General features: G+C 42.6%; 2 protein-coding genes across 4 annotated transcripts in view; one reads left to right on the top strand and one right to left on the bottom strand.

Annotated features, from left to right (window-relative positions):
• Positions 1-14,076, bottom strand: part of ANKMY2 (ankyrin repeat and MYND domain containing 2) — a 33,023-nt gene extending 18,947 nt beyond the window's left edge. For both annotated transcript variants that reach the window (XM_079786171.1, XM_079786172.1), the window contains exons 1-4: positions 13,842-14,076; positions 6,940-7,004; positions 3,442-3,580; positions 1,192-1,290 (exon numbers count right to left, since the gene is read on the bottom strand). In XM_079786171.1, the coding sequence (XP_079642297.1) occupies positions 1,192-1,290; positions 3,442-3,580; positions 6,940-7,004; positions 13,842-13,908 (370 nt within the window). In that variant the 5' untranslated portion in view covers positions 13,909-14,076. The remainder of the gene's footprint in view (positions 1-1,191; positions 1,291-3,441; positions 3,581-6,939; positions 7,005-13,841) is intronic.
• A 410-nt stretch (positions 14,077-14,486) lies between these two features.
• BZW2 (basic leucine zipper and W2 domains 2) overlaps positions 14,487-15,191 on the top strand; it is a 49,694-nt gene continuing 48,989 nt past the window's right edge. For both annotated transcript variants that reach the window (XM_079785894.1, XM_079785893.1), the window contains exon 1: positions 14,487-14,616. The gene's annotated coding sequence lies outside the window, so the exon portion shown is untranslated. The remainder of the gene's footprint in view (positions 14,617-15,191) is intronic.

The following is a 15,191-nucleotide window of genomic DNA, read 5'->3' as shown; positions in this document are numbered from 1 at the left end:
CAAAGCACCTAGAGTGATGCTTGGTATACAGATTGTGAACATTACGTATTTGTTTAATGAATTATTAGTCCTCACAAAGCCATTTACTGCACTCCCTATATATCAGATGTTTATAGCTTTTCTATTAATGGACTCTCCTAACTGCCAATTTAGTGTGGCCAAACTACCAATGATCCAATATTTACTCCCACTCTCTTCTACTAGTAAACCGTCTACATTATGTCCAGTAACAGGATTAACACATCAAGAAATATTGGCCACACAATAAATATTTGTTGTTGATAATGATAATGAAGCAGCTATATATTATATTATTAATGCTTCTTCCTACAAAAGAATTACATTGTTATAATTATTATTAACAACAGTAACTATGGCATTTATTTACTTACTTGTAAAGCTCTATTATCTCATTTGATTCTTTCTGTAACCATGTACTAAGGTAAACATGTTACAATGAGGAAACTGAAGGTCACAATCATTAAGTAACATGCTCTTGAGTGACACAGCCAGAATCTATATATATAAAAAGTCAGTGTCCATGACGACCAGGACGACCAAACAACTGGTCACCATGAGGTGCATTGAGCACCTCTTGGTCCCTCCCCTCCGGCCCAGTCTCCCATTGCAGCATGGCGAATGGGGAACCACGGGAATGGAGCAGTGGGGCGGGACTGATGAGCAGGCGGAATGACAATCTCTTGGTCCCTCCCCCTGGCCCACAAGCTCTGGGGAACTGGAGCCATGCTGCGATCGGGGAACCACGGCGAACCAGGGGGTGGCAGCAGGGACTGGCAAGTGGGCAGAAGATGGCCTAGGGACCCTAACCGCACACGATTTCATGCGCGCTGGGCCTCTAGTTTAAACGGAAGACTGTTGGCTTCACAGTTCATGATCTTATACACTGAACTACTTCCTTTAGAGAAATAAAATATTCAAAGCATTTGACTACAACTAAAATAGCTACACCATTCTTTATATCTTACAAAGTGGACATTCAACAGAGCTGGTTCATTTTCTCCAAAGTATCATGGGTATTTCCATTAAGTTAGACAAAACCTAGTGGGCTAAAAACATTTTTTTTTTTAAATAAACATGACAGTATTTGTTCTCTGAGAAGTAAAGTAGTATTCTTTCCATGGAGAAAATTTGGGGTATAACCTTATGTAAAACTGCCATAAAATAACTCACCCACAAAGGCTGCCATCTGAGCTGCTGTCCTTCCGACCGAGTTGACAACATCTGTCTCGGCACCAGCTTCCAACATTGCCCACGTGATGTCTTTATTACCTAGGGTTTTTAAAGGGAACATATTTGTTAATATTAAGGAATGTGCAATTCAAATACTCCCTATCAAATTATCTGTAACCTTTTGCGCCACAAACTTTTAGATTTTCATTTATTTGGATATTTTCACCTTTTTCTAAAATATAAATCATAACTACAGTAAAGAGTAAAATGCTAGAAGAACCCATTAGAAATTAAACTTTTTTTCTAGAAAAAAACATCAGGCAATACAAAAATTGAGTAGAAATGTCACTTTTTTTTAACAGAACAAAATATATTTATTTTTCCTAATGATAATGTTTAGTACAAAGTCAAACATAAATGAATAGAAGTCTTTACTTAATATCTACTAACCCATCCCATCCTTCACACCTTCAGGCCCTGGGACAACTATTAACAGTTGGGGGTCTACTTTTCTATAATTTTTTCTCGATAACCATCATTTCCATTTATTCTATTTTCATTCTATCACTCATGGAATCATTACAGATATTTAGCTATTATAAACTATACTCAGTGAACAGCATTTTCCATTAATTTTTGCAGTTTGAACTACAATTTCCTTAGGAACAGTTCCTGGAAAAATACTGTGGGAGCAAAGGTTACACATATTTTAAATGCATTTTTTCAGGCTGCCTTCCAGCAAGGCTGGGCTGATGTGCATGCCCGAAAACAGTGCAAAGAAGTTCCTATGCCAATGCTGGGCATTGTCACTCTTCCTTAACCTCTGCCAATGTGGTAAGTGAGAAATAATCTATGTTTGTTAGCCAGTTGTACTTCTTTATTCTTTTCAATTTTCTGTTTCATTTTCTACTGCAGTATTTGCCATTTCTAATTGATTTATAAGAACTTTTCATATATAATAATGTGACGCTTTAAGATGTGTAGTATTTTCCTTAGTTTTTCATTTGTATTTTAACTATATATAACTAGAAATTTAAAAATTATATGTAATCAAATGGTTGTCCTTTTGAATTCTATATTTTATGCCATGCTTAGAAATGCTTTTCAATTCTAGAATTATAAGATACAGATTACTGCTTTTAAAATATAATATTATAGTCCATCTTCGGTTCCTTAAAAAATGGCAACAATTTCACATAACTCCACTTAATTTTAGGTAGTATTTCCCAACTGTCTTTCTTTAGCAAATCATAGGCAACATGAGTCAATTTCTAAATAGATCGTCCTATTGAGTATATAAATGCCAGTGAAACAAACATACAGCTCCAGCAGGGCAGCTCTTTTCTCAAGAGAACAAGATAGACAACATCAAAAGAACCAACTTGAAAGAAATAACTGACCCAGCTTCTCAACTCTACACAAAATACGGGGTATACGGGGTGGGCAAGAGTAGATTTACAGTTGTTCATATGGAAAATAGCACAATAACTAACAAATAACAATACAAGAATAAACTCTATTTTGTGTATTCACAACTGCAAATCTTCTCTTGTCCCACACGGTATGTTATCTATGTTATCAATACAAAGAATCAATTGATTTAAATTAAAAAGAAATCACCAAAGTAACTATAAACATTTCAGATATAATTTTTCAAAAACCAATTCCCACCATTATTTTCCATTAGAATTGACCTTAAAATTACTATAATAAAAATGCATTTCATTTGAAAGTATATATGTACTTAAAATAAATTTGTGTAGGTAACTAATAATATCCTATATAATAAAAGGGTAATATGCAAATTGACCCTAACAGCAGAATGACCAGAACAACTCTTGACCAGTCATCATGAGGCATACTGACCACCTCTCGGTCCCTTTCCCGGGCTGGCGGGCTCCCATCACGCGATGGAAAACAGGGAGCTGGGGGTGGGTGGCAGGGGATGCGGGTGGCACCAGGCCAAGGCCCCCGCCACGTCAGTCACCCCACACACAGAGGGCAACCCACGGTGGGGACAGGGCCGGCGAGCGGGTGGAAATGGCCAACCTCTCGGTCCCTCCCCTGGCCAGCAGGCTCTGACCACCCGATGGTGAACAGGGAACCAGGGTTGGGTGGCAGCAGGGGGCGGGGCCGGCAGCCAGCAGCTGGGTAAGATGGCCCTGATCACAGGCCAGGCCTAGGGACTGTACCCATGCCTGAATTTTGTGCGCCAGGCCTCTAGTATTAGAATAAATACTAAAACTTCACCAGAAAGTGCAGCAAACATGAGGGCTGTGTATCCGTGTTCATGTTGATGACAATTTACATCAGCTCCATGTCGCAGAAGTAATTTGCACATATCAAGTTTTCCTTTATATGCAGCATGCATTAAAGGAGTCATTCCATTCTGTAATAGAAAGGAGAAAATGTATTAATTTTACTTATTTGTCTTAAGTTACCTATGCGCAATTCCTGTAATTAAATTAAAAACAAACATAAATTAATAAATCATCTTTACAATCTATAAAGTATTTTTACATTCACTTCTACACTTGGATCTTCCATGAACTGCTGAGGAAATAAAGATGGTGTTATTACTTGATTATTTTTATTTTTTTTACAGATTAGCAAGTAGACTCAGAGAAGATTTGCTCATCCTCACATAACTACTCAAATGGCCAGGGCAGGAACCAGAACCCAGGGCTCTCATCTCTACCACACATTCTTAGTTCCTGGGGAAACAAAATGAACAAGCAGATACAAATGCATTAAAAATAATAATAAGAAAAAAAACTCAAAATAAATAGAATGCCTACCAAGGGAAAATTGAATAAAGTATGAAAAAAACAAGATGCAGGAAATGTACATTATAGTGGTATCATTTTTAAAACAATGCTCTCTTAAACTACATTTATATTTTGATCATATACATGATTTGTTCATATGTATGAATATGGAGAAATGGTTGGTAGTATTTACAGTAGACTACCCTGTTAGTCTCCACATGTTTTCGCATATTCAATAAAACAGCCAAACTGGGTACTGGGTTCTGGGTACCTAATACTATTTGGTAGATAAATGAGCAAGCTGTTTCCTGTAAGTTAATTTTCTCAGTAACCAAGAATACTCTGTAAATTCTACAAGTGCTGGAATTTCAAAGTTGTTTTGGATGAAAACCTCTCTAAAACATATAATCTCTTACTTTTGTAAATCTTAGAATGCTAACATAATTTGAATTGTTCCTGGTGATTGCAGATTATTATTTTGAATACAGCCATCAATATTCTCAGAGGGCAGTTGATGTGAGAATTATAGGGAAGGTGGGACCTTTCAGGTGGCTGTACAAGAGGCAACTTAATGGGAGTAGTCTAAGTTTCTTGACAGTAGTAATGGAAAAATGATAAGATTCTAACTTTAAGAGTCCCCTAGTTGGGTGTGTCTATAAGGATGTGGTATTTAAATGTTGGGACTGGTTTGGGTGGGTGTGGGTAATCAGAATCTCAATGTACAGAGGCAGCTTTAAGGGAGTGGGAATGGACTATGTACTCATTACCTTTTGAAGGAGGCAAAAATGTATTCAGAGCATTAGGATGGTAACCCCTAAAGGATGATATAACCTCTAAATAAGAAGCTGGTGTATAGCCTGGGGAGAAAGAAAGGACACAGTACAGATGGACATTCAGTTACTCAGCAATCCAACCTACAATGACAGGTTCTCAGGCTGAGTGAATGACCCCAAGACTACAGAACTGCCCTATAATTTAAAAAAAAAAATTAAAAATTAGCTTTCAACACAATGTGATAATATGCTTACGAGCAAAGGAGATGTGCAAAGCTTTTGAATCTTATATTACAAACTGACCTCATTTTTTTATGTATGCTTGTGTTTTAAACTGTCATCTCTGTTAACCACATCAGCCCATTCATCTGTTTGTCTCCCTGCTTCCAGATACTCCACTTCTTCTCATTAAAAAAACAAAAATGTTTTGTTCTTTCATTTGCTTTTCTCTTTGGTGTTACTTGTTTACCAGCTGTCGTCTTAGCAATGATTGTTTTTCAGAGTCAACCAATGAGAGAACATCTTTCCAAAGAGGCAGTGAGCTATTCCAGTCATGCCATTTGCTATGCAGTCTCTGAACCTGTTTGTGTCATAACACAATGTATTTTTTCCCATATCAAATTTTTGATGGATGTAGTGTTTTCAGTTCTAAATAGTAGGCAATTTTTACATCTATTTCTTCTATTACACAGAATTACTTCGAAATTTTTTTTTTAATTTCAGGTTATATGTTTTATTATCTGGATCATATTTTTGTTCATTTTCAATGTATTCTATTGCATTTGGTGAATTTGTCCGAAATTAGCTAAAATTTCCTTTAAAAATAGTATAATACACAGACTAATTAGCAATGTTCCATGTAAAAAGAAAATTACTATTTTTTTCTATCTTATACATAGCATACATTTAGGTTATCCACATTTTCTGTCTCTGAATTACCTTTTTTCTACTTAATCTGTTGGTTTCTGAAAGGTGCTATTGTGGTCTTATAAATTTCTCCTTTCAATTTTATTTTTTTATGAACATCAAAGCTTTAAAGTTCATAAGTGAAGGCTGAAGACTGATACGTTCTTGGTGGATTATTAATTTAATATATAAGAAAGATTTTTGACCTATTAAGTATTTTTTTGCTTTAAACTTTATTTTGTCTGATATTAAGTTTGCTAGACATGTGTGGGTAAAGGGTTAGCAAAACCCCTTCCCTTCTGCATGAGAAACTGCTGAGTTAACTTTCTCGCACTAGAACTGTGCTGTGTAACAGAATAACCACACACAGATAATGGCAGAGATTGGACAGCTCAGAATAGACCTTACCATCATCTCAGAGTTGTTTTGGACAGCAAGTGTTCTAGAAAGCTCAGTGTAGGTTTAGTTACCTTTCCCTAGAAATAGAGTTGCTGATTCAAAGGTACGTACATTTAAAAATTACACAAATTCTACAATTTTCTCCAGAATGTGATGCCAATTTATATCTAACTAGAGGCCCAGTGCATGAAAATTTGTGCACTCAGGGGGGTCTTTCAGCCCGGCCTGCACCCTCTCGCAGACCAGGAGCCCTTGGGGGATGTCCGACTGACGGCTTAGGCCCGCTCCCCTAAGCTGCAGTCTGGCCTCCCTCCAAGGGAGGCAACCCGCGGGTGATTGGGGACGGCGCAGGCAAGCGAGCGGCCGGCCCCACCCCCAATCACCCTGCCACCGCTGGTGGCTTCCCTCTGCGGGAGGTGACTGGCGGGGTGATGGGGGGACAGTGCCAGCCAGTGAGCGGGCAGTGCCCCCCCCCCAATCGCCCCTCCACTGCTGCCCCCTGATCGCCGTCCCCTCCCTCTGCCCGCTGGCACCCACCTTGGCTGGCCTGGTGCCGCTCACTCGCCGGTCCTGCCCCCCACCGACCAGTCGTTCCACCATTCAGTCGATTTGCATATTAAGCTTGTATTATATGGGATTCATTAGCATATAAAAGTCCACTGTTTCCCACATTTCACTAGAAATTATATAATTTTGGTTTAATTTGCACTTATTTGATTACTAATACAAATAAACATGTTTTTACATGCTTCTTTGTCTTCTGTGGATTGTCTGCTTACATTTGGTTTAGATATAAGCATAACCTGAGAATAAATTCTAGAAAAACAACTCTTATTAGATTTTATATATTGTCCATTCTCACAGGTAGTAAAACACTTTATTCAACTTTTAAAAAATTTTACCTCATCCAAACAGTTGACATGAACATTCTTACTGGCTAATAATGTTCCAGCTTCTTGAACAGTACCTATAAAATAAATAAATAAATAAACAAACAAACGAAAGGTTATTTATCACTAGAATAGAAAAAAATCTAACATCGAGGAAATAAAGGCTTATCTGTAAAACTAAGATTAGTCAGGTTAGGTTGTTAGGAAATAAAGTATCTATCACATACTATTTATTCCACAAAGTAATTATCCAGAATAAAAGATTTATAGAAACTAAAATAGCCCCATCTTGTTTTTATTTCCACTGATCTTAGAGTACATTAAATCGGCCATATTTTCTTTTTGGCAGTAATACAATAACCACAAAGCATAAGATTCTTCATACTGAAACAAATCTTAAAGGGCATCTAGTCCAACCCATCACTTAAATACCAGTCAATGTAATAATTGGAGTTCAACATATAACCACTATTTATGTACTTTGTCACCATAGGCCCTGCGAACTGATGGCATGCTTTTAATAGAACTCTTGGTTTGGAAAGGCTTAGGTAAACATATCTTTAAAGCCTGGTACTATATAAAAGTGCCCTCATACTGAAAGTCCTCTGATGTAATCTTGAAGGTCAGTCCTCTATACATTTGAAAAGCAGCTGTAATTGGGCCACAACTGTCAGGTTTTTCCAGTCTTCTGTGAGGCATACTGATAGAAGCAAGTAGCTGCAGGAGAGAATGTTGCTATTATCATCATCATAAATGAGAGTCAGCCACATATTCTGCCAAAACAATTCTGGTTTGACTGGGAAGAGAACAATGAAACTGAATGTTCTCAGGGAGAAAGGATGAGATAAGCCTCTCTTCCAAAAGGACATAAAATAGGAACAGCACCCACTAGGAGTTATTTTTTCTCTTTAACTTTAGAATTACAGTTCAAGAATGTGCTAAATTATGCTAGTCTTCCAGTTAAAGATGGACTGCAGAATAAAGACAAGCATGCTTCTCTCTCCCTGGCCTGTTTCTACGGCAAGTCATCTGGTTGCTGTTCACCAACTTGGAATAGATGGAGAACTGTCTCCTGGGCTGACAAGAGAAACAGATCTGCTGGCGAAATGTCAAGTGAATCATCCCCAAGTCCCTGGATTGTGACAGTAGCTATTTTGTCAATAGTACATTGTCTGACGCCATACCCCATCTGCAGTGCTACAAACTGAGAGGAGAAACCTTCCAGCATATAAGCACATGGAACCTTACCCATCCATGTGACTTCCTATCAGAGACTTTCTCACAAATATCTATAGAGTGGAATTAAAACAACAAAAACTCCCACACCCCAATGTTACTTGAGGAAGATGCTCCAGCTGAATCCTACTGGCCTCCAAGGAATAACAGGTTATTTTCCATCTGATCAGGAGATGATTCTGCAGTAAATGAAGAATACTATTGGGACTGTGAGCATGTCAAGGCCTGCCTCGTTTTAGGGGAGGATAAAGATTACAGTTGTAAACATTTGGCTCACATTAAAGAACAGACCAATGGTTTCATAAACTGTTTAGCCCAATGGCCAACAATCTAAGTTAAATCTGTCCTGTTTAGGGAGCAATTAAAAATAAATCAATAAAAGGTGAGGCATGCACACACACACCACTGCATACCAGTGAGCCTTTTGAAATGCAGGGACCAGGATGAGAATTTTTTTTCTGAAATGGTTTTGGCTTTTCTATAATAATGAAAGCGTAATATGCTAATTAGACCGGATGGCCTTCCGGACAAAGACGAGGTGGCAGGGGCCGAGGCAGTGGGTGGGGGCTGAGGAAGAGGCAGCGGCAAGGGCCGAGCCCCATGCACGAATTTCATGCATCCAGCCTCTAGTATAGAGAATAAAAACATATCTTGGAAAATAGATGTGCAAAATATTCAAAGAGGAAAAACGTGATGATTTCTAATTTGGTGTTCCTAATTTAATGGCATTAGTAGGAAACTAGTGATAGTCTAGAATAGCACAGAAATGTGAAACACAGGGCTCAGGCAGAATGATTTTTACTTTTTTCATTCCACAGTAGATTCTCAAACAGTATTTTGCAATTAAGTTTAAAAGATTAATTGCTTTACTCTGGGAAAGAAATATATTAAATCTGATTTAACAAACTTTTAAGATGGGGAGATACATTACTAAAAGGGAGATATGAAATGAGCCAACAATTATCTTCAATGGAGACAAAAATTAACAGACTTATAATTGATGAAAGTAATATTTAATGATTTGTTTTCCTTTTGAGAAATTTTCCAAGTTGCTCAACCAAAGAAGAAAACACAACCCAACCTGCCTCATTAGGGCGAGACTGATCAACTTATCTAGATAGACCAGTATTTTAGCAGAGAAGAGATGGAGCTAATAGAGATGTTTTCGCTGTTATTGCCCTCTTTTCTACCACATCACAGGACTACTGTGAAATTGAACAAGTCTTGTGAAGCCCTCAGTTTCTTCATCTGTGAAGTAGATAGTAGCATCCCAAAGGGTTCAGAGGAGGATTAAGGTCTTGTCCTAATGCCTGGCCCAGATACATTCTCAGTGCATAACATCTAGATCAAGCCTGTCAAAATCGCCGCCCACAGGTCGCATGCCTCATTTATTTGGCCCATGTTAGCCTTTGAGTTTGACATGCTTGATCTAGATGCTCTTGCTATTTTATATGCAGAGCAGCACAATCTAATTCATTGCGACATTTCTAATAGCTAGATTGGAAAAATTTATCTCTTACTGAAGGTAAGCATATGTAGTAAAAAAAAAAAAAGGGAGAAACAAAGACAAACTTTGGACATTTCTGTTGCCAGCAATCCATCAGATAACCATGAGATTTGGGTATGTATGGTTTTCAGTCATTTAGTGGAATCCCCAAAAGGGATGTTTTAAGGAATCTACGATTCAAGTTAAGTATTTAAAATACTATTTGTCTTGCTAGTTGCTATAATGTGTTTATATAAGTAAAATCATGTATAAAATATTTAAAGTGTCTAAATTTTAAAAATACATGCATTTAGATTTAATTATAGATATATAGCTATAAATGTATTTAAAAAGTAGAGACTTCTAATTATAACATATTTTTGAAATAGTAAATTTATTTAAGTGTGCCTTTTCTAAAAGTTCTCATACTAGTATCTATTTTTAGACTTTATAACAAAATGGCCTTAAACTGGAATTATGAATCATTGCCTAAAATCAAAATATCTAAAGAGCTGTTGTTTTGTAATTGAAGACAATAAAGCCCACAGAGGTTTCATAACCTGTTCAGTCATTGAGTTAATGGTAACTATATATTTGTTAATGTTTTCTTTGAACTCTATACTATAATTATTAAAAGACCTGAATCTTTCTAAACCATAAAGATACTAGAAATAATATTATTCACTACACAGGAACTTAGAGCAGGATCTTCCTTTAATAGTCCAAAGCTGGGAACTGAAATGTCCACCAAAGTGAACTGATAAGCAAATAGCGGTATATCCATACAATGAAAATAAAAGAAGAAAATAAGAAAGAGACTATTGGTACAGCATAGATGAACCTCAAAATCATGATGTTAAGTGAAAGAAGTCATGAAAAAAAAAGGGAATAATTTACTGTATGGTTCCACGTATATAAAATTCTAGAATAGAAAAGTTTAATCAGTAGAGACAGAAACCTATCAGTGTTAGTGTGGAGACAGTGGTAGAGGAAGCGAGGTTATAAAAAGGCTTAAAGAACCTTGTGGGGTGATAGAACTGTTCATTATCTGGACTGTAATGATGGTTTCCTGGATGTATACTTAAGTCAAAAACTGATTTTAAAATGTGTACACTTTAAATGTGCAGCATTTATCATCATACCTCAATAAAATTGGTATAATAAACCTTATTATCCAAACTTGTTTCATAGCTACTTTTACACAAGTAATGAAAAAACAGCGCTTCCTCGGTGCTTAAGGAAAAGACTATCAGAAGTTAGAAGAATGGGTCAATCTACAAGTTATAAGCCAGTTCAGGGCTCTTCGGTGATTTTAATTTTCTCTTCTTAAATGTTGCAAAATGGATGCTGTCACTAACTATGATTTAAATGGGTGCGTAGGAAACAGCTTCTCATTTCACTGGAACTTCCAGGCATTTTACAGTCTGCAGAACACCTCGCATGTGAATTCACTCAGAAGAAGTTGTTCTAAAAGTGTCCAGAGGCACTGCATGGTATTCTCCAACTGTAAGTCCCACATACAGTCTGCTTAACTTCTGCAGGCAGTGATTGACAGAAGGAAGACACTCAAAAATTTTCGGAGTTTATTTCACAATGACCAAGATGATAGGTCACACTTGGCTAAAAATGTATTGTTACTTCCAAGTGCTAGTACTGACTAATCTAGTGCTTCTCAAAGTTGAGAAACGTAGTGAAGGGGGAAAAAATTAAAAACACCTACCTCCTTTAAAAATGTTTTTAATGTGTACAAATATAAGTTTTACTTATGACCTTTATTCAACTGTAAACCAAAAAATTAATTTTATAAATTAAATGCACTTAAAACTATAAAATCAGTATCATTTAAAATTACCTTGACAGATTATAATATTTTGCTTAAATTAAATTGTCTCTCAAAATGAATGTAGCATGGTTTGCTATGGTGCTGGTTTCATTTTCTATTTAGTTTGTTTTCAAGTCCAACATATTTCTAGGACTAAGGGCCATATGATATTTCTGTTTGGCCACTTATTACCTATGTGACATGGGGCAAGCTATCTAATTTCTCAGTTCCTGGTTTCCTTGTCTAGAAAGTGCAGATTATCATATTACCATAATAACTCCCAACACAAATAGTATTTTAACTGCTTTACATATACTAACTCATTTCATCTTTGAGTACCATTTTTCACAGGTTGGAGAACCTGAAGCTCAAAATCAGTAACTTGCCGGAGGCCACATGACCAGCCAAGGATTGAGATAAGATTCATAGTTAACCACCTTCCCATGCTGCCTCTTACAATTTTGTAGTTTTGAAATAATTCCTAGCTCATGATGACTGAAAGCATTAATATGTGTAAAGTGTTAATAATTATGCCTGACTCATACTAACATTCAATCGTTGTTATTTTCTTATCGTCCCCATGAAGAATGCATCACATACTAAGTCCATCTCCGTTCTTTTCTCAGCCGCTGGGGCCAATGGAACCAGTGAAACACGGGGTTCGTGCGCGGGTGCAACTGGAGGCGCGTGCGCAAATAGCACAGTGCTCACCCCATTACAGTCCCATTTATTCTCTTTTATTTAATCTTTAAAATAAAATAAAAACTGGGACACCTAAGAATATATCCGAGGATCCCCACCACCACCACCACCCGCCCCTTTCGGAGACCCACTTTATAAAACTGCTCAGTTGTTTAGACTTCTAAGAGAAGGGATAGCTCTGGGTTGTTTGAAAACGAAATTCGCATCCCTGGTGGATGGTGAGTGGATCCTTGATCTCCTTCCTGCCCAGCACTGGGCCTGGCACACAGCTGGCACTCACATGTTGGCTGAACTGAGTCCCAGAGCCCAAAGGCGGGGACAGTGCCCAGGGGCAGGCGGAACAGAAAGGCCGCCGTGCCAAATAGGTCAGTGAGAACCGTGCAGAACCCCAACCACAAACACCAGCTCCACGTCCCACAATCCCAGGCAAAGAGCCCTTCCTGTAAATACAGCGGTGACCGACTTAAACATGGGACTGAATGGGGTGGGCTCATCTCACCAGCACCTGTTAAGTTCAAATCCCATTCTCTCTCTCTCTCTCTCTCTCTCTCTCTCTCTCTCTCTCTCTCTCTCTCTCTCTTAAAGCGTTTTTTTGTCAGTAGGAAGAATAATCTGCCCTACTGCTCTCTGGGGAACCAGATTTGAACCTGGCCCCTTAGAAAGACAGAAGAACGGAACCTGGGAAGCCTTCATGCTTCAATGCCGGGTCTCCCTGCCAGGGGACACGGGCGGCTGGCTCCTCCTTGAGCTGAGAACCACAGGCACTGCGCCCGCAGCCTCACGCACCCCCATCCCCGCGCGGCGGCCGCGCAGAAGCCACGCAGTCACGCCGATGTCACCTGCCCGGTAACGGGACTTAGCAGGGCACTCCTCCGGGACATCCCCTGGGGAACGAGGGAGGAAGGCAGGGCTTCTCGCTCGTTCCGGGGCCCGCGTCTCCCTCCCCGCGGCGCCGGGCGGCGGAAGCGGGACACAGGTCGCGAGAGGGAAGGGAAGGGAAGGCAGGGCGCCTGGAAGGCCGCGGCCGCGCCGAGTGCGCTCCGAGGTGGGGAGGCCCCGCCCCGCCCCGCCCCGCTTCCCTAGGGGCTCCCGCAGCGGCGGGGGCTTCCAGAAGGGAGCCGGGGCGGCCCTGCGCGCCGACGCCTCCAAGGGGGCCACTTGCAAAACTAGTTTGGTGCCCGGATCCAGAACCCTTCCCCTCAGGAGCGCCCTCCACCCGCCGGCGGGGGCGGGGGCGGCCCGGGAATCCAGACCTTGCGGCCTCCGGAAGTCGAAACGGCCCTCCGGGCTCCAGCCGGAGACCCTGCGACTTACCGGGCCGCGGTCGCCACGAGGGACCGCGGTCACCACCGCTTTCGGCGAGTTGGGAGAATGAGCACCCCGGAGCCCCCTCCCCGGGGCGGCCCGTTGTCCTCCGGGCTGGGGCCTGGACGACCTGTGCACCTTTCCCAAAGCCGAGGGAGGGGACCAACCTCCGCCACCTCCGCCACCGTCCCAGCGGGGCTGGTCCCGCCCCGCCTCTCCGCGCCCACAACCCGCCACACTTCCAAGGGAGGAACGCTGTCTCCCGGTCCTCACAGAACCGCAGCCCGGGGTCAGCGGGCCCGGGCTCCGCCACGCCTGCGGCCCCGGGCAGGCAGCGCCTCCGTCGCAGCCCAGCACCCGTACCTTTTCCGATGACTTCCAGCAGCGCCTTTTCCTCCTGGGTCAGCTCGCCTTTCTTTATGTGAACCATGGCTCCCGCCAGCTTGGAGGCTGTTTGGTTTCTCTGCAAGTGAAACGCGGTGTCTGTGTGAGGGACGCCAGCCGCAGAGGGGCAGCGCGAGACCGGGACACCGGGGAGCGTTCGAATCCTCTCCCCTCTCCCGCGGGCGGGCGAGCAGCCGGCGAGCTCCGGCGAGCCGCGGGGCGGGGGGAGGGGGGGGGCGGTTCCGCAGGCCCAGCGCAGGCACCGCCCTCCCGCGCGCGTTATTGGCCCAGCCAGTGGGAGGAGCTGCCGGAGGCGGCAGCCAAAGACTCCCATTGGAGGAGCCTGGGGAGACAAAACCAAGTGGCAAAAACCAGAAGGGGGAGTTACATTCTTCTCACACGTTTCCCACCCTCCAACCGGTCTGCTTCCTATCTTTAGGAACACGCGATATTTTGATTATCCATCTGTAAGTTCTGTGTCCGGAAGTGGCTGCATGGGCCGTTTAGAGGTGTCTGGCTCTCGCTACCCTCCCTCCATTACCTGAGAAGTGGTGCGGCCCCAGCCAGGGGCGGGCTGGGAGGCGGGACGGGGCGGGGCGGGAGGCGGGGCTGCGCCGGGCTCTGTGTGTCGATGTCAATGTGTCCGTCCTTCACTCCTCCATTGTCTGCCGCCGCCAGTGCTGCTGCTGCCGCTGCCGCTGCCGGAATCGCCGCAGCTCCCAGCCTCGCGCGTCGCCGCTACCTTCTTGGACAGGTGAGCAGCACCCCGGGTGGAGCAGGAGGAGCCGGAGAGGCTGCGGGAACCGCGGTCGTCGCCCCCCCGGGGGCTTCCCCTCGGGCCGGGGAGGAAGCATGTGCCTGCTGGGGCGGCTTCCTGCTGCTCGGTGCGGGGGAAGCATCCCCTCACCCCCATTAACCTCGCTTCCCGTGTATTCGTGCCTCGGAGTAAAGACCCGCCGCCCGGGGAGACCCTCGGACCGCGAATGGGTGGAGGCCCGCCACGCGGTGCAAGTGGCGGGTGCGCATCGTCTGGTGCGTGGCGCCGCCAGATGCGGATTCCGGAGGCCGGGGCTGAGGCTGGGAGCCAGGGGTGGGCTGGGGAGGGAGGAGGTGGTTCTCTGTGGGCGAGCCTGCCCCTCACCACCACCGTGCACACGCACGCCGCTTGTCATCTCCCCTGGCCTCGGCGGGAGCTGCAGGAGAAAACCGGGTCTGGTTCGCCCCGCGGTGCCTGCGAGGGATGTTTGGGAGCAGTCTGCACCGGCACTAACGCTTCGTTGGGGAGAGAGGGCCGAGCGGGAGGAGGGGGACGGGCCTCTCCGCTCTGCT

Source organism: Cnephaeus nilssonii (assembly GCF_951640355.1).
Source record: "Cnephaeus nilssonii genome assembly, chromosome: 12".
Lineage (NCBI taxonomy): Eukaryota > Metazoa > Chordata > Mammalia > Chiroptera > Vespertilionidae > Cnephaeus > Cnephaeus nilssonii.
The sequence above is the reverse complement of the archived record's forward strand: the minus strand, read 5'-3'. Positions and strand labels throughout refer to the sequence as shown.